At 42.0% G+C, this 19,166-nt stretch overlaps 1 protein-coding gene across 1 annotated transcript in view; it reads left to right on the top strand.

Annotated features, from left to right (window-relative positions):
* The window catches only part of ZFYVE1 (zinc finger FYVE-type containing 1), a 44,451-nt gene extending 25,501 nt beyond the window's left edge, over nucleotides 1–18,950 (top strand). Inside the window, exons 5-12 of the mRNA XM_016134770.2 lie at nucleotides 9,337–9,443; nucleotides 11,325–11,433; nucleotides 11,982–12,079; nucleotides 12,171–12,288; nucleotides 14,051–14,221; nucleotides 14,951–15,131; nucleotides 15,636–15,749; nucleotides 17,274–18,950. Of these exons, the coding sequence (XP_015990256.1) occupies nucleotides 9,337–9,443; nucleotides 11,325–11,433; nucleotides 11,982–12,079; nucleotides 12,171–12,288; nucleotides 14,051–14,221; nucleotides 14,951–15,131; nucleotides 15,636–15,749; nucleotides 17,274–17,506 (1,131 nt within the window). The 3' untranslated portion in view covers nucleotides 17,507–18,950. The remainder of the gene's footprint in view (nucleotides 1–9,336; nucleotides 9,444–11,324; nucleotides 11,434–11,981; nucleotides 12,080–12,170; nucleotides 12,289–14,050; nucleotides 14,222–14,950; nucleotides 15,132–15,635; nucleotides 15,750–17,273) is intronic.
* The last annotated feature ends 216 nt before the right edge of the window (nucleotides 18,951–19,166 follow it).

The raw sequence follows: 19,166 nt of genomic DNA, 5'->3' as shown, positions 1-19,166 counted from the left end.
GTCAGCCCTTCAACCGTGACAGGCGCTCTAGGATTGATTAATCTGTTGTTCCTTCTTTATCAAACAGCATCTTAATTTAAGCCTCACGGGTATCTATGTAGGTGGCAATCACTGCTGTACTAGATATCATCAGCTCACTACTACAATGGTACAGCTACTCTATCAATCCTACATTTTTATAGCCATCAACAAACAAAAAAATCACTAGAACAGTGCTGGGAACAGATGGTATAATTGAAAACTGTGACTTGAGGTATTACTGATTATTGAAAATTGCCATTTTAGAATTGATTAGGTAATCTCAATGAAATTTTGATGTCTTATTACACATTCATTGGTCAAAGCATTCCCTGGGCCTAGTGATAGCTGGGAAGAGTTTTCCCAAAAGAAATTTAGAAGTTGTTGATATCCTTATGGGAATAAGAATTCTAATTTTGGAAGTTCGTTTAATGATCTATTTATGTTGCATTTGTCTGAATTCATATCCTCTGGCTTACGTAAGTGTAGAAAATGTTGGCTACACAGTAGAGTAGAATGATGGAAACAAAGACCACACATAATAGCCACTGTTAACACTGCCCTTACAGAATGTGTTCTGTGCATTAAAAATATATACCTTTTCATATTATAGATGTAAATTTGTTATCCTTTCCCTGTGTCATTTCATAAACATTTTATTGTATTATTAGAAGGTTTTTCTAAGTCATGTTGATAGTTGTACAATATTTCATTGTCTGGATGTATCAAAATAACAACAATTGTTGGACAAGAGATTATTAGTAAGTTTTCTTTATTGTAAATAACACCACAACTAAATATCATAAAAGCTCTTTCTATATTTGGAATTATTTTTCTAGGTTATATTTTGTTGAAGTAGAAGATTGTGTTAAAGGGTATGTGTATGGAGATATACGTAAACAGTGAATATCACATATCTATCATTTCACATAGTTGGATATAGCATCTAATATTAAACATTTTTGCTTATTTAGTGTCTTTTTTCTATTTTGCTTATTTTAGTATTTCAACCATTTTATTTCAACACAATCTTTTATTTTTACCGTGTTCTTTATTTTACCTTTCTTTGTAATGAATTTATCAAATCGATCCCTGTGAATACTGCTTACTTTTTGTACACACCCCTGTGTTGTTATGGCTGCAGGCTTAGGACAGAGGCACAAGAAAGAAGGGCTTTTGGGGCAGTCCTTGGGGGTAGATGCTCTGGAGAAAGGAGAAGGAAATGTTGACAGGAAGATCGGAGCTGGGGATTTGAGGATGCCTGAAGGGTTAGGGGATAGAGACTGGGACTGGAAGGGGTAAGAGAAGGGGGTTCCCGTAAGGCCAGGCAGGCCCTAGTTTACACAGGAACAAATTTTGGGCACATGTTGCTTTGCTTAATCTATTGAGTTTAAAAGGTTTGCAGTGGGGCACAATATAAACAATTAGTGAATCTGGGTAAATTGTGTATGGGTGTTCCTTGTACTATTCTTGCAACTTTTCTATTAGTTTGAAATTATATATCAAAATGAAAAATTACTCCCCAAAAAACTTTTGTGGTTTTTACATAGTGGTTGCTGTAGGCCAGAAGTTTTTGTCCCCTCAAAATTCATATCTTGAAATCCTAGTGCCCAGTTACATGGTTTTAGGGAGGACTTTGGAGGTAATTGGGTGGAGCCTTCATGAATGAGATTAATGCCCTTATGAGAGAAGCCACAGTGAGCTACCTAGCCCCTTCGCCCAAGTGGGGACACAGTGAGAAGTCCCCATCTATGAACTAGAAAATGTGTTCTCACCAGAGCCTGACCATGCTGGCGCCCAGATCTTGGACTTCCAGCCTCCAGAACTGTGAGAAATAAATTTCTGTTAAGCCACCCAGTTTCTGTGGTTATTTTGTTATGGCAGCCCGAATGGACTAAGGCAGTGGTTGGTTAAAAGCTTGGGCTTTGGAGTCAGACAGATTTGTGTTGGAATCCCAGTTCTGCTTACCATCTGCTTGGTCTTGGGAAATTGTTTGTTCCTTCATTCATTCATTGAACAGATAAATGAGTACATTATGTGCCAGGTAGAGTTTGAGGTGCTGGAAATATAGTGGAGTACAAGATAGACAACAACCATTGCCCTTTCTAGGACTGCTTCAAACCTTTTTCTCATCTGTACAACAGGGGTACTGATGGAATGTTCCTAATGAATTTGAGGTGGGGATTAAATAGAAACAACATACTTTAAGAAACAAAGTACTTAGTATATGGTAAATGCTCAAAAAGTGTTAACTATTGTGAATATTAAGGGGAAAACTATGAAAAATGATTATATTTGAATAATTCATGAAATACATTACTTCTAATTAGAATTTGAGATTAAAGTGTACTTAGATGTACTGGTTACTGGCCTTGTCATGACTCAGGGGACTTAAAAGTGAAGATGGCACCCAAGTATTGCAAACATTCTCAAAAGAAGCTGAATCCCTACTATGTTATATAAAGGGCTATAAATCTGATCAATGTGAATTTTGATGACTAGGCCAAAGGCTGGGTTAATGTTTGAGTAAGACCATCAGGAACACTGAGTGCTGTAAACAGTAATTAGTGCTGAGATTTTACCCTCAGGAGTCTTGGATGGCCTACTCCAGGCCAGTTTGTTAGGCACTTTTGAGAAAAATAGTTGTACTGTATTCTTATGAGGTGATATGAAGCATGAAGCTTTCTGTGATTAAATTGAGCCTGGTCACTTGGAGTTCTGATGATTCTCAGTAACTGGTGTCCTCAGGGTTTCACTTGGACCCAGTATTTTCTATTCTTTGAGGTAGGGGCTGTGCTGTACTGAGGTGTGGGACCCACTGCTTTTGTCCATGGGAAGGAGTTGTCTGTTTAAGCATTATGTTTTAGGCTCTCCCCAGGGAATTGTGGGGTTCTTACAACTTACTCATATCCTTGAAAAAAATTGTTTTTGTCCTTTTTTGGTGGTGGTTTTAATTCATCTACTTCAAATTAGAAGTTGTTAATTCTCTGATTATCACTAATAATAGAAAGCTACCTTTAAGGTCTGTATTAGGCAAATTGACCTAGTAGAGTTTTATTGCTGTTAAAATATATTCTAACTGAAGTCTTCAGCATTGATAGCAGTGTGTAATATGGCTGTCTTTTTCTTCTCCACTTATTTTTAATTTTGTTTAATGTTGTATTTATTTTTGCAAGGAGCCTTGAATCCTTTTTGGCACAAAAGATGGGGATGGGCATAAACAGGTAAATTATTGATGACAAAATAACTTGTTTGGCTTTCTGTTTTTCCTATTTTTTCCTTTCTCTGTGGTATTCTTTACCTTATCCAGTTCCTCACTAACTCACCAAATAAGCACTCTCAGAAGGTTAGGGATATGTTCTAATATGATTTATATGATTTTTTTTCTACAGGATTTTCTCTATTTTAGATAAAATGTACAGGAATATTGTTAGGGATACAATACAAACCTTTTAGGTAAATGGAGAGGCAAATCACTTAAGAGGCAATCAAAACTGTGATGCACACATACAGAAATCTCAACTCTCCTAGTAATCAAAGAAATAAAAATTAAAATCAGACCCATACAAGGGCAAATACTGAAAAGTTTGGCAATAAAATGTCAAAAAGGATACGAAGCAGCGTAAACTCTTATAAACTGCCAGTTGAAGTTAAACTTAGTACAACCACTTTGAAACGTAATTTCTAAATATCTAGTATAAATAAAGATATGCATAATATATATTCTAGTTATATCATTTCTAGGAATTTGCCTTAAAGATATTCTTCCACAGGACCAGAAAGAGACCTATATGAGGATATTAAGAGCAGCTTTCTTTGTAATAACAAAAAAATGCAAACTAAATGTGCAAAAAATAGGTAAATTGTTTTATTTTATGATCCTTGCTACTTATTTTAAAAAGAGAATTGGGGCCATAATATATGTATGTGCAGCTATATTCATTGCTTTTTTTCATGTCACATTGAAGCCTAGCATTTTTTCCATGCCATTAAATATTCTCTTTTTGAAAACATGTTTTTAAAAAAGCTGCATACTATTCATTTATACGGATGGATCATTTTTTACATGTAGTAATTCTGCCCTTATTTTAATAGTGGTTTCCATTTTTCCTTATTATATTTTCCATGTACTTAAAGGTATTGTCCGCATCCCACCTATTTCCTTAGGGTGGATTATAACAACTCCCACTACTACTGCTGGCCAACCTGTATGGATTGCTTTCTAGATGCCATGTACTGTGCTCTCCACTGCACATGTATTAATTCATTCAACCCTCATACCAACTCTGTGAGGTAAAGAAATGGAGGCACAGAGAGGTAATTAATTTGCCTGAAATGACTCATCTATTCAGTGGTGGAGAATTTAACCAGTTAGTCTGGGTCCCAAGTCTGTGCTTTTAACTCTGTGCTATATTCCTTCTCAATAGTTATTTCACTTCTGAGAAGGTCAGAGGATGTGGTCATCTGTAAAGGTTTCTGATACGTATTGCCAATTGCCTTTAGAAAGAGCATTCCCATAAGTTGTATTTGAGTGTTTATTTTAATTGAAAAAAAAGTCATTTTTTGAATTATAAAAGCAATATATGTTCGTGATAAACAATTCAAATAGTACAGAAATGTGTACAGTATGAGTTAAGTCCCTTTTTTTCCTCTCCTCCCTTACTCTGTGATAACCGTTGTTAATATTTTCTTGTGTATGCTTCTAGAAATTCTCAGTGCTACATGTGTGCCTATATATAATGTATATATTTTTCTCCCTAAATAAATGAGATCATAGAGAGTTAAGTCCTTTTCTCCTTTCGCATATTCTCTTCTCATTTTGCAGATAACCATTCTAAGTAGTTTCTCATACATGCTTCCAGAAATTTTCAATGCTAAATAAATACATGTATACACATGTACACACACACACACCTTTCCCTTTATACATGGGATCATACCATTCATACTGTTCTAACTGGCTATTTTTCACTTAATTATGCATCTTGATTATCTTTCTGTATTAGTACACAATATACATACCTCATTCTTTTTAATGCCATTGGTATACTTGTAAAAAGTTATTAGTTGTATCTTATTTATGAGATTCCACCTGATTGATATAGCACTATTGGATTAAAAGGGAGCCCAAGTGCTACTTTTCACATTGATTATGGAACAAGAAATGTGATTAATGAGGAAAGTCAAAGAGTTTGTAGTGTCTGTGTGTGTGTGTGTGTGTGTGTGTGTGAAATAGAGAGAGAGAGAGAGAGAGAGAGAGAGAGAAAGAGATCTGCAGTCACTTTCTGCTCTAGTGGCTTGCTGTATGTTTCCCGATTAATCCTGCTGACCTGATCACTCTTCTGCCATTCAGCCCAGATACCTACAAACAGAGCATACCCCTCAGTGAGCAGGAAATCTATTTAAAGAGATGCCCAGATCCCTGTGAATAAGGGAATTGAATATCGAATTACTGTTAGCTGTATTTACATTTCTAGATAATTTAGAAGACCATTTTAAAGTTGAATTTGTATAGGTTTTATACAATACCTTCTTTTAGCCTCTGATCTCTAAATGTAAAAACTGACTTTCCAATTCTGTCACATCAGGAAGCATCTCAAGTATTTATAAAGTTATATTTTGTTGAAGGTGGCATCAGTGATTACATAAGAGTCTCCATTTTGAATCAGAAAATGTACTGCTAGCCCTTGATGACTGGGGTTAACATTTCAGGTTCAACAGAAAGCTATACTGTTACCAAGACAACTAAAGTTCAAGATCATCTGGTCTCCAGGCAACCTTTTCCAGACTTACCTCAAATGCTTTCCCAAGCTTTTTCAGAAGAGGTCCTTCCCTGCCTATCTCTTATAGCTTTGGGACCTCGGGAGGAGGAGAGCCCAAGAAACCCTGGAATGATGTGAGGTTTGGAATTTTTGAAAGACAAAGTATATGATTAGGTTGATGATATCCATGCTGAAAAGGAACAATCAGGTTATAGAGGAAGAAGGACAATTTCTCCTTGCCTTTGTATCTAAAACACTAACATCAGGTTTTTAAAAAATCAGTTGCTGTTATATTCTCTAACTCTTGAGTGTCCTCCTGAAGCTTGTCAAGGTCTGATTCATTACTAACTGCCAGCTCTTCAGTGACTTGTGAGGGAGATGAGATGTTCTTTGTGTTACCCAGCATTTCAGGGGATGGGTGACCAGCATTTGAAGTGACGAGGCTGGTTATTGTAGGAGTTCTCCTTCTGATGTCATAAGAGGTTACTGTTGCCTCGGCCAGCATAAGTCAACAGTTAATTTGTCTAGGGCAGGCAGCGATGGAGTTTCTATAGCACATGTACCATGGGAATAAGGCTGTAGATTGTTTCCTGCCAAGCCTCAAGATTCTTAGAAATAAATACACCCATATTTTTCAGAGAAGTGAACCAGGCCACTTGAGTTTTGGAACAGAAAGAACTTTGTGATGTCACTATTATTGGGCTGTAATTTTATATTTCCTGGGGAGTGCCCCCCCCCCATTGAATTCATCCCAGCTATTGAACTCATGTTAAATATGATTATTTTCCCTATGATAAAGTAATACTTAGGTTATTCATTTAGTTACCTGTTTAAAAGGAAACACTCGGGCTAAATAAACTCTTCTGTGCTTTTCCTTCTCTCTACCTCTTTCGTAGTTTCTACATTCCTTTGTTATCTCTTTTTTTTTCTTTCTTTCTTGATAAGCATCTTCTTGCAGCTAAATACAGCAGGTACTTGAATAACGTAGCTTTGTTCAACGTCATTTTGTTATAACATTAGTGAGATGCCTTAGGATCTTAACTCTTGTTTATATCAATGAGCCTATGGTAAAATTGGGTTCGTTATACATTGTTTACCTTGAAGTCACAGACCCAATCAAAGATGTTAAGTGAAGAATTACTGTATTCACCCACACATACTAGCAGCCATGAAGACTAATGAACTACCATGAGAAGAAGAGAAATTCTTTTATCTCCTGTGTTACCTGGATTAGGTAGTGAGGGTATCTAAGGAAGAAAATAAGAAAATTCTCAGCATATAAAACAATAAAAATGACAATAATGGCAGCTAATGTTTTCCGAGCTCTCAGTCTATGCCTGGTACTCTCATAGGTAACTTCATTTGATCCTCAGTGACGACCGCTGTTGAGGAAGACACCGCTAGCATCCCCATTTTATGGATAAGGAAACAGGCACAGAGTGCGAAGCTGCCAACCTCAAGCCGAAGTGATTCTGAGGGAGAGGGAGCCTCATGTTTAATTTCTTCAAATTTTCCATTCAGTTTCATACTCTATCCATGTTTGTTTTTTTATATGAAAATAACTTCCTTCCCAAATCTTTCAGTAAATTGATACTTTAGTAGAAAGGTAATGCTCTACTTCTCACCATCTTGCCCTAGAGTTAGTCGCACACCTGTTTGAGAAATACAGCCTTAAGAGCTACCAGTAATTTGGCCAATCAGGGAGTAGTTAGCCTTAAATTTAAGAGGGTCTGTGGCCTGGGAGGAAGCCTGGCTCAGCAGCAGAGCCAAGGTGAAGAGGAGTAGGCAGGGGTTGGAGTGCGCATAGGGGCTTGGTGCTGGGGCTCTTCATTCCAGAGGTCCCGGTTGAGTTCCTGTTGGGACCTTTGCTAGGAGTTAGAGGAAGATACATAGTTAGAAAACTTCTAGTCTAGGAGGTGAGATACATACAGCAGGCCCTTAGCTTTGCATCATTGCTAATTAATACCTAGTTCAGTTTTGAAACAACAGAATTTTAGAGAAGACAGTGTGGTGTGTGCCTAAAGTGATTGGTGGGAAGTTTTCATGGAAGAGGTGAGACCAAAAAAATCCACAAAGAGTGGATCACATTAAGAAAGAAAGGGGACAATGTAGGCTAGTGAGTGATTCTACTTGTCTTCTCATTTATGCTCATTAATATTCATATATATTCATTTATATTCTCTCTCAAAATCTTAATGTTTTCCCTAAGTTACTCTTTACAAAATTACCCTCAAGATGAGAAGACTTATATATGTTATTATTTATCAGACCTTTTTTTCTTTTTTGGTCTGAGTCAAGGATTGCCACTTGGTTGGCCATCCTTGGTGTATGGGGCTTTGCATTTTCCTTGCAGAAGCTGAATTTCAATGCCTTTAGGTGAGCCATGCGCCCTCAGTCTGACAGATTTCTTGCCACTACTCTTGTCTAACACCTGACCTGACTTGACATTGCTATCACTTGCCTTTGTAAACACTTGAGTTTGCAATTTATGGTGTTAAGACTTCACTGAAAAAGGGAAAGGAACTTTAACAAATAAGTTCTCATTAAATGAAATTACCTTCAGAGCTTGAGAACCTTAGTTTAAAACCTAATCTTCTTTTCCACAACTCGTCCTAAAATTTCTTTTGCCTTTTTACCAAAGTAACATTTTATCCTGTTGTTTTAGACTACCTTCCCTTCCTGAGAAGAGTGCCTGGCTGCCTCAGAATGGGAGATTGAAAGTTAGAAGCTTGGAACTATGTGTATTTAATGATTTTTTTAAAGCCCAGAAAGCCCATTTCTGTTTAATTTATGTAACTTTTTCCACTGCATATGACTAAGGGCCTGACAGGAAAAAGAATCAGCCTGAGAAATATTTTCAATGTAAAGCAATGAGTGAAAACAGGATTAGAAACGCAAGTGCCTTTCAACATAAAATTTCAGTTTGCCTCTGCCAGTACTTTATCTTTCTTCTTGGCATATATTTGGGCCCTTTGCTATCATTTAGGTTATTGTAGTTGATTAAAGGCTGCCAAACGCTACAATAATTCTTCCTTGTTTTTTGGCTGATGACATTTGTTTCTATACCGAGATAGTTCTGTGGCCTAGTAAACTCCAGATGCGTGCCTGTGGTTAGAACTGGGATAGAAGCCCAGGAAACTCCCAGCTCACTGCTCAGCTCTGCCCCTGGCTTAAACATGAGCCACCTTCTCCAGTCTTGGTTTCTTGGTCTTAGCTTCATAAGGATGAAGTGGTGATTAGTCAATATCTGTGCTGGTTTTGAATGAAAGACTGAGTATGTGAGGTGTTTATAAGCTCCAAGGTATTAGGAGAGAACAGTCCAGTCACTTTGCTTACTTCTGACCCCTCAGAAAATGGGCTGGTTCTTTCTGAGGTTTCCTGTGGTAAGGATTGGTGCAAGTTGGGCCAAGAAGGTCGAAGGTAATGAACAGAAGTCATTGGGTTTCCTCTTCCTTCCATGGAGCCTGTAAGAAATAAGCCAGCAGTAGAAAGGCAAATAGTGGAAGGGCCAAAGCACAAGGCTGGATACCTTCATGTCACCTTCCCTCCTTGGCAGGCATTGAGCGACCGCTTCAGCGGTGAGATCCCCGATGACCAGATGGCGCACAGCTCCTTTTTTCCAGATGAGTACTTCACCTGCTCTTCCTTGTGCCTCAGCTGTGGGTAAGTGAGGCTAACCGTCTCCCCACCTTGGGAAAAGAGACTTAGAATGGTGCTTCTTAGGCTTCAGTAGGAACGCAAATCATCTGGGATCTGGTGAAATTATACGTCTGACTTAATGATGGGGCGGTGGGACCTGAGATGGTGATTTCCAAGTTCCCAGGTGATCCTGGAAGTCGCAGGACCACACTTTGAGGTTCAGGGAATTCCAGACACGTGGTTATGAAGAATTCTCTTGAAGATTCCAACGTGGTTTAGATGTGAAATTGGCTTCCAGTTTGGGCAGTTTTTACTACAGAAAACTTTAGGTTGCCTATTTTTCTATGTTTCTCTTATCAGGGCTTTCAATTATAGTTATTCCATTTATTCAACTAATGTTTGATAGCTAGCCCAATGTGTGCAAAGAACTGTGGTATCAATCCTAATTGATTCACTATGAGAGCAAACGCTTAGAGCACATTAGGATCATCCTGAGAGCTTTCAAAATTATCCAGACCTGGGCCCCACCTCCAGTGAGCCTGTTTTAATGGATCTGGGGTGGGGCCTTGGCATTAGTGTGTGTAAAAGGCTCCTCAGATGATTCTACTATGTAACCTGAGTTGAGAACATTGTGTTAGAGCAGTGCTTCTCAAACTTCGATCTGTGTTTGCTTTAAATGCAGATTCTGGATAGGCTGGTCAGTGGGAATCTGCATTTCTAACAAGCTCCTGGGTGATGCCTGTGCTGCTGGTCTGTGGACCACACAGTTTGGTACCGCGGATCAGAGCAGTGATTCTCAAATTTGAGCATGTATCAGAAAAACCTGAAGGACATATTAAAACAAATTGTTGGGCCTCACCCCCACAGTTTGAGTTAGCAAGTCTGGTTGGTGTAGGGCCGGAGAACTTGCATTTCTGATCCCGATGTCGCTGATTGAGGACTACACTTTGAGGATCACTAGATTAATTTGAGCTGTTGTTGACCATGAAATCAGTTTGGCGACTTGTCTGATGGAGCCCAGGGGATTTAAATGCAGTGTGTCACAGTCAGATTGTAGTCTCCTTGTTGTGTAGACATTCTGTACCCTTCCACCCCTCACCACTAATTCTTTGCTCACATCGGGACCACTGCCTGTGTCCTCCACATTTGCACGTCTACAGGAAACCTGAGCCTTTTCTCTTATGAATGGGTTTTTTTTTTGTGGAACCCTGTAGGCCACTTGCTGGGCACTGAATTAGTAAAGTCTGGGCTCTGGAGAACTAAGTTAAGGATCGTCTTGGACAGAGGGATGTTGCCAGTGTGACTTAGCTTCCTTTTTGCTTGCCCCATCAGCCCAGCATGAGGGGTTCAGGCTCTGTTGGATCATCACTTTTCCATTCTAACTGAGCCTCACCAGGGTTTCCAGAACTTTCCCTCCTATCATAATGAAATTCTAAGGTCCTGACCTCTGTTTTTGTGTTATCGGGATGCCAGAGCTCACTGTTCATTTGGAAGGTTTTTTTGTCTGGCTTAAGGCTTCTCTTAATGCATTGCCAAATATTGGGGGTTAGTTTTTGTTTGGCATCTTAGCAGCCTGTTCTGGTCAAACTTTTTTTATGCTGTTTGGAATTTTGAGTTTCCTGAGAGCCATTCAGGATTTACCTACTGAGGGGCCAGGTAGTTTTTCTGAGTTTCTTTCTTTCTCTTTTTCTCCTCGTAATAATTGCTTTACTTCTGTAGAGAAGTTGACTGCAAGAGAGTCATGTGGGCTCCTGATACAAACTGTCCTGTCCTGTCAATATTTGGGGCCTAGTTAATAACCAAGGTCTGGTTTGGGCCCTTTGTCTGGCTCAGAATCAGATTCTTCTGCGTAAGTGGCATTGGCTCCTTCAGCTGCCTCACTGTCAGCTTTTGGGCTTCACTTAGGGCTGGATGTAAGAACAGCATGAATCATGGAAAAGAAGGAGTACCTCATGAAGCCAAGAGCCGCTGCAGTTACTCCCACCAGTATGACAACCGAGTTTATACCTGCAAGGTGAGTCTTCTGAGGTTCTCCCCGCTCTAGCAGTTGGCTTGCTGGTCGCACCCTCCTTTTGGAAAGACTGACTTGGGGCCACCTTTGTTGCATCTCAAAGTATTTGGTATTCAAATTGAATATCTCTGGAATTTCTCAGCTCTAGCCAAAAGAACTTACATCTGTTGCTCTGCCCTCCCCCCCTTTTAAAGCTTATTTTTTCCCTTATTCTGTTGAGCTTATATGCAAGGCTCCTATACATTGACTATTTGTCCTTCTTAAGAATAGAAATGCTCTTCATGAATCCGGTTTTGATTGATTTCTCCTGTCTGTGACAGGGGCATAATTTCCAGCTCTGTTTTGGAGCTCAGGATGGGTACACATTCAATTCATGACCATTCAGGGTACTGGCTTCTTTAGAGAAATGAACTTTCTTCTGATGTGCTAACCTTGGGGTCTATAAACTCTCTGCTGGTACGGTTTGCGGGGAGTGGGGCTGGACAGGGATGTGAAGAGGCCAGGGGGTCTGGTGTACAGAGAAGAAGCTGGCAGAGTGCTCCATGTTTCAGGCCTGCTATGAGAGAGGCAAGGAAGTCAGCGTAGTACCCAAGACATCTGCTTCCACCGACTCCCCCTGGATGGGTCTTGCAAAATATGCCTGGTCTGGGTGAGTTTAAATGACATAGCTAAGGGTTGTTTGTTGTGTTCGTCTCCCAGGCGCCTGGCTGGGTAATAGTATCTATTTACATTCCTTGTAGGTACGTGATCGAATGTCCTAACTGCGGTGTGGTCTACCGGAGCCGGCAATACTGGTTTGGGAACCAAGATCCTGTGGATACGGTGGTGCGGACAGAGATTGTGCATGTGTGGCCTGGAGTAAGAGCAGTTTTATTCTTTCCCTTGTGTCGTTCAACTTATTCATGTGTGTGGAAAAGCAGAACTTGTTTAGAATTAGGGTTAAACATGAATTTCAGTAGGCTAGTGGTTTAGGAAGGCATGATCCAGAGAACCTTCTTCTTTGGGATCATTAATTACTTTCATTCTTTTTGTGTAAATATTAGAAACACAACTTTAAATAAAATGAATAAAAATTGAACTATAGTTCAACTGTCTCAGCAAATGAAACTTCAGTTTTTCATATTCTCTTAATTTCCATATCCATGCATGTAATTATAATTTATGTGCCGTTTATCTGCTTTTTTCTTATACCACAATTTTGTTTTATTTCCACATTGCTTCCACTTTTCATGATTCTCATATGTAGTCACTGTGTAATATTTTGTCTCATGAATAGTTCCCTGTTCCCTTTTTAAGCATTCGTGCTGTTTATAAGCTTTTTTTTTAAATCAAAGAAAATGCTTATACTGACCATCTTTATATAAGAAAGCCTTTTTCGTGAGGGGAGGGGGAATTTTCTTAAAGTATATTCTAAGAAATGGGCTTACTGTAGACTTTTTTTAATTTGAATTTTGACTTCGAGATGTTGGAAAAACAAATCTGTTTATGAGGCATTGGTATATTGTTTTCATTCTATATTAAACCACAATTCACACTTGGAATAACCCATAAATTACAACACATTCAAAACTTTTTCCCTTCGTGAAAAAATGATACGCAATTTTCTCTAAAGGACTTACTTGGTGATGTTCCCCTGGCTGGGTGATTCCTAAAGTCACTGGTAGGCCAAAGAGGCCTACCTGCACATCCACCTTTGAGCTTTCCTGGATCCTTCAGGTACCAGAAAACTGACAATTTTCTTATTGTTTCATTCCTCATCTTTCCAGTTTCCAGCCCTGCTGAAATTTGTTACTACAGTGTGCTCTCGTGTTTGAAGCCCACTCCTTTGGCATGATGGTCCAGGCCATCCTTTTCCAAGGATATCATACAGCCTCAAACTAGTATAACTTTCTCACAAGGCTTTTGAATGACTGTCTTCTGTTTTTTGATCTGCATTAGTTCTTTTTTGTAAAAGCTATCATCTTTACAGCTAGGTAGTTTATATTCCAAGAACAGTGATACTGTAGTTTACTATAAGGCTGTACTCCTGATAGTCCGGGGGATTAGGGAATACAGGCTCCTCCTCTTCTGTTCACTCACTCACTCATTCATTCATTATTTCAACACATGTTGAGTATTGTGTGCTCATAATTGAACTAGATACTTACAAAAATACAAAAAATGAAAAAGATAGACTTTTGTACTTAGAGTTCACAATCTACTAGGGAGTCAAAGACAGAAACAGATGTTGCACTTAGACGTGGAGATACGATTCCTGGAGATGTACAGATGTTAGAGGAACTGAGAGGAAGGGCTCCTAACCCAGCCTCAGGTGGGGGGCTTCCTACAGGAGGTGTTGTCTTTACACAAGTGTCTCTTGGATTGCACTTTTCATACATGGGCAAAGTAAGTCCTGAATTGAACAGTTGTGCACCAGGTTTTACAGTCACCTTGAAGAGAGTATATCAGTAATGAGTGGTTGGTGTAAAACTGACTAGAAGTCAGAGGGATTCCTGGTTTGTCCCATTTTTCTCTGCCAAGGGGTTTTATGGTTCTGAGTTGGCCATAATGCGTGTGCAGCTTACCTGAGACCTCTGACTGCCTGTGCTCAGCATGATGGGAGCCTGCATTTTTATTTCAGACTGATGGCTTTCTGAAGGACAACAACAATGCTGCCCAGCGCCTCTTAGACGGGATGAACTTCATGGCTCAGTCTGTGTCTGAGCTTAGCCTTGGGCCCACCAAGGCTGTGACATCCTGGCTGACAGACCAGATCGCACCAGCCTACTGGAAGCCCAACTCCCAGATCCTGGTATGGTGTGGCAGGGCAGTCTGGTATCCCTGGCATGACTTGTTTGCCTTGTGCCACTTCACCGTGCCCTAAGCTTGTTCTGTGAGGGAGGCGTGCAGTTTCTCTCCCAGAGTATTGGAAATGTGGGATACACTGAGGTAGCCAGTGTCGTCTTTGCCCACCCATTTCCCTTTGTGTTATTCTGCAACTATTTTCTTTGTGGTGGATTTTAGTTTCCCTACCTGCTACAGCCCATTATTATTGGTCAGATGTCTAAGATCATAGGATCTGGGGGAAAAGGGTCTTTAGAAGTCACTTAGGGTCATCCTCAGCTTGATACATCTCTGCAGCACCCACAGCAAAGGAGCACCTAGCTTTGGCCCAAATACTTTGTGAAAGGAAACTTGCTCTTCACCAATTTCCCAGAGGCTTTTTTGAGAAGCTGTGAAAAAAATGATTTCTCATTGCTCTTCTGGCTAGAATGAGCCCTTCTGAGAACTCTGTGACTCAGCCAAATGATCTGAGTGCTTTTCCAGGCTCTTCGTGGAAGAAAATGATAATCACAGCTGTGCTTCAGTGGGGGCATTCCGTGTGACTGGAGGTTTTAGGGCCCCTCCATTAGGACCATCGGGGTCCTGCCATTCCAAAATGGTCCTGTGGTCCTCCTCCTGGGTCTCACTGACTTTCTCAGCTGAGCAGACATGAACAATACCTGCTTTTTTTTGTTTGTTTGTTCTGGGCTTGGAACAGAGCTGCAGCAAGTGCGCTACATCCTTTAAAGATAACGACACCAAGCATCACTGCCGGGCCTGTGGGGAGGGCTTCTGTGATGGCTGTTCATCCAAGACGCGGCCAGTGCCCGAGCGGGGCTGGGGCCCTGCACCTGTGCGGGTGTGTGACAACTGCTATGAAGCCAGGAACTTCCAACTAGGTAACACGGGGCCTAGGAGCTGCAGGAGTAGGGGGGAACCTCTCTTCTGGGCACCAAGTGTTGGGAACTGGGCTCCTATATGCTTAATCATGTTCCTAACTGCATCACTCTTCTGAGAGCAGATGCTCCCTTCGTCTTGGCCAGTCATTCTCTGACCTCTGCATTTGCAGAGTCCCGGGGGTGCTGTTCCTCAAGGAGGTTAAACCTGTCCTGTTTACCAGACCGGGTTTCCCTGGAGAAGATTCTAGGTCATGCTTCTCGAACCTTTCTGGCTTACTTTAAAGGAAAGTTATATAATAGCTCCAGAGGGTTGAGGTAAAGGACGTTAGTCATCCAGTTTCAGAGTCTAGGCTGACCTGACTGCAGCCCAGACCCTAGTGCCCATTTCAGGACAGCACAGTGGTACTCTGGGAGGAGAATCCAGACGTGCTCTGCTGTTGCCCTGAGTTTTCCGTTTGGGAAATGACTAAGAGCCGATGGCTTTTCCTTTATCATTGTCTACAGATGTTACTGAGGCACAGGCGGACGATGAAGGCGGGACGCTGATTGCTCGGAAGGTGGGCGAGGCTGTGCAGAACACGCTGGGAGCCGTGGTGACAGCCATCGACATACCACTAGGTGGGCTTGGCAGTGCTTCTCCTGGTGTAGTGTATGTGGGATGAAAGGTCTAGGAGTGCCCAGGGTGTCATTTCGTCAAAGCCTTGCAGACCTAGATTGAGTTGGGCGACAGGGAGTTGACTGAAACTTGGTGGACATTTGCTTACTTACACTTACCTCAGGGGTTTTGTGTGTATCTCTGGAGGCCATCCTCATGCACCTATTGCTGCATAACAAACTACCCGAAAACGTCAAGGCTTAAAACAACCACCGTTTCATCATGTCTCACAACTTTAAGTCAGGAAGGAAGAGTCGTTATTCTGCTACAGGTGGCATTGCCTAGAATTACTACTTGACATTCCAGTGTGGCAACTGGACTAGTCTCAAGGTGCCAAGCGAACCTCAGTTACATACATGCTGGGCTTTGGCAGGGATGCCTGGAGGTCAGGAGAGCTCCCGACCATCTCCATGTATTCACCACATCTCTCCATTGTGGCTTCTCCAGTGGCAGCTGGACTTCTTTACGTGGTGGCTCAGGGCTCTAACAGCTAATGTTTCAAAAGACAAGAGGTAGAAGCTGCCAGTCTCATAAGGCCTGGGCCTGGAAATCGTCACTTCTGCTGAAGTTCCCGGTAGGCACAGAGCCTGCCTAGATTCGAGGGAGGGGCAGGAGTTTCAGAATTCGTGGCTGTCTAATCTACCACACTGGCCAAGCTTTTATTTATTTAGTATTTGAGATAGCAACTCACTTCTGGTTATGAGGGGTATTTGTAACCCGGAGAAGAGGGAGAGGAAGGGAAACGCACCAGTGTGCGGAGGGCTTAGGGGCGTCCGGGCTGCGGTGTCTCCCTTCATAGGGGAGAGCCCAACGACTCCTGAGTTAGTGGTAATGATAATTGCTTCTAACAGAATCACTGGGGCTCATAAAATGAATAGAAGATAAGCTTTTGACCCCAACATATAGGAATAGATAGATCTACCCAGGCTAGAAGCTCAGGTTGCATCTGCTGTCACAGGTAATGGGAGAGGCAGGGGCTGTCCTTGGCACAGAGAACCCGCCAGCTAAGTTTACCAAGTGCTCATCTGCGGTTGTGTCCCAGGCCAGTGCGTTAGACACGTTATTTCTTATAATCCCCATAACTACTCTTAAAGGGTGGAAGGAAGCCAAGGCCCTGAGAAGACACCTCTCTTAATCCTGCAGCTGCCAATTAACTCATGCTCAGTGGAACTAGGATTTGAATGAAGTTACATCCTGACTCCAAAGTCCAACTTCTTACCATTATTCCAGTAGCTCTTAATGAAGCTGTACTTTAGGGTCACCGAGAAAGCTTAATAGAGACACAAATTTCAGCCCCAAAGATTCTGGCCTGGGTGGCATGGGGTGAAGACCAGGCGTCTGCATATTTTAAAGGCCCATAGGTGATTCTGTGTGCAGCTGAATTGCGAGCCAGTGGAGTGTCTGAGGATGGATGCCTTCCTCCCTGATGGGACTTGGGGTGTTGGGTTCTGTGTGCCCCTCCCATTATGGTTCCTTCCCTGCCACAGGTCTAGTAAAGGATGCGGCCAGGCCGGCGTACTGGGTGCCTGACCACGAGATCCTGCACTGCCACAACTGTCGGAAGGAGTTCAGCATCAAGCTTTCCAAGCACCACTGCCGGGCCTGTGGACAGGGCTTCTGTGACGAGTGCTCCCATGACCGCCGGGCTGTTCCTTCTCGAGGCTGGGACCATCCTGTCCGAGTCTGCTTTAACTGCAATAAAAAGCCCGGTGACCTTTAACCCCAGCTCCCTCTCCACGTCCTTCACAATTCCTTAGGTTCTCAGGGTTAGAAACAGAAGTCTCATTGAGGTAGGCCCTCCTCCTGGTCACCTGTTATGGTGTGTATCCTCTCTGCTCATCCTGGGGCTGCTCCTCCATGGTGTGGGGAAGGGCAGATGGCAAGCTGGGGTGAGCCTGGCGGCAGGCCCGAAGGCATAAACCCCTGAGGGCAGGGGACCGAGCAGTTTATAGCAAAGGGGAATGAACCTGAATCCATTGCATTTATTTCAGTTAAAAATAATAAATATATGCCCATATGGACATACGAAAGGAATGTGGAGTATATTCAGGCTGCTGCTGGTTACGAAGACTTACCGTAAGTCTGTCCCCAGCACGGGGATAAGGTGGCAGTGGCAGCAGGTCTTCCCCAAAACCGAGCCAGGTCCAAAAGCCACTGCATTGCTGGTCACCTTCTTTCCAAGCCTTTGAAACCTCTTTTTCCTTGCCTTTTCCCTTTATGCCTCTTGGCTGCCTGGGGCAGTGAGCTTTCCAGGTGCTTGCTCGGAATAGCCTGAAGGGGATCTACCTGGGCCCACCAGCTGGATTCCAGTTCTTGGCCTAAGCCTGTTATAGTTGGAGACCACTCAGCTTAGCGTGCAGGTCACCGGAGTGGTGGAGGGTGAGGGATAGGGTCCTCAGCCCTGAGAGGTCAAAGTGCAGGTGATGTGACATCCTCCTTCCCGGGGAGAGGTTGGAAGGAAATGGGCCTTCTCCAGCAGTGTTTTCTGCTTGTCGCTGCTTCTGTCTGTGCATCCACTTGGCTTTCCCGAAGGCTGTACCCTGCTTCCAAATAGAGCACCTGCTTCCCTCCCCCTCCAACCCCTGAGCCCACCATCTGCTTCTGAGTGTTGCACTAGGATTTTTATTGCTTATTTTGAAGTGTCTTAATTCTTTGTTCCCAGACACATGACCCTTCCTAGCTAATGGAGGGGTGATCATGAGAAATCTTCCAGGGAAACAGAGCACAGAATGGACTGTTAGTTTTTTTTTTTTTTTTAAGTATATATAAATATTTCAACAAATCATTAAGAAAAAATTCTCTCTGGTCCTTGCAAGAGAAGTTAAACGAACTTTTGCTTCTCATCAAGAGCTGGGACATCTGTATCTATCATGACTGGAAAGAGACTATTGTGCTGAAATCCTGTCATCATGGTGGATTTTATCTTCAATGGCCAAAACAGAAGAATTAAAAGCAACATAGTTCTTGACTGAATCGTTGGGGGCGCTGAGCTGCAGGGAGGTACATGGCAGTCATTCCTGGCGTGTCAGTGTGACGTGAGCCCTGGAATGTGTTGGTCCTCAGACCTGCCCCCTTACTGCCTCCTGTGGCTCAGTGGAGAGGCCCACTCTCGTACTGTGTATCATCAAATTCGCCATCATAAAGGAATCTTCCTGCTGAATGTGGACTGTGCTCTTTCCTTTAATTCCACCAGTAAGTCTTGCTCCCTCTTTCTAATTGATGGGAAAGTAGCTGGTGGCTTTCAAAGCAGAATACAAGTGAGGTATATTTCTAGGGTGGTCATATTTTACCTGTAAATACCTCAGTTTATTACTCTAACAAGAATTTTAAAAGCTCAGCCAAATACCACAAAACATTATCACGGGTTTTAATGTCATTGC

Source organism: Rousettus aegyptiacus, unplaced genomic scaffold (assembly GCF_014176215.1).
Source record: "Rousettus aegyptiacus isolate mRouAeg1 unplaced genomic scaffold, mRouAeg1.p scaffold_m13_p_3, whole genome shotgun sequence".
Classification (NCBI taxonomy): domain Eukaryota; kingdom Metazoa; phylum Chordata; class Mammalia; order Chiroptera; family Pteropodidae; genus Rousettus; species Rousettus aegyptiacus.
This window is presented reverse-complemented; position numbering and strand designations above follow the sequence as displayed.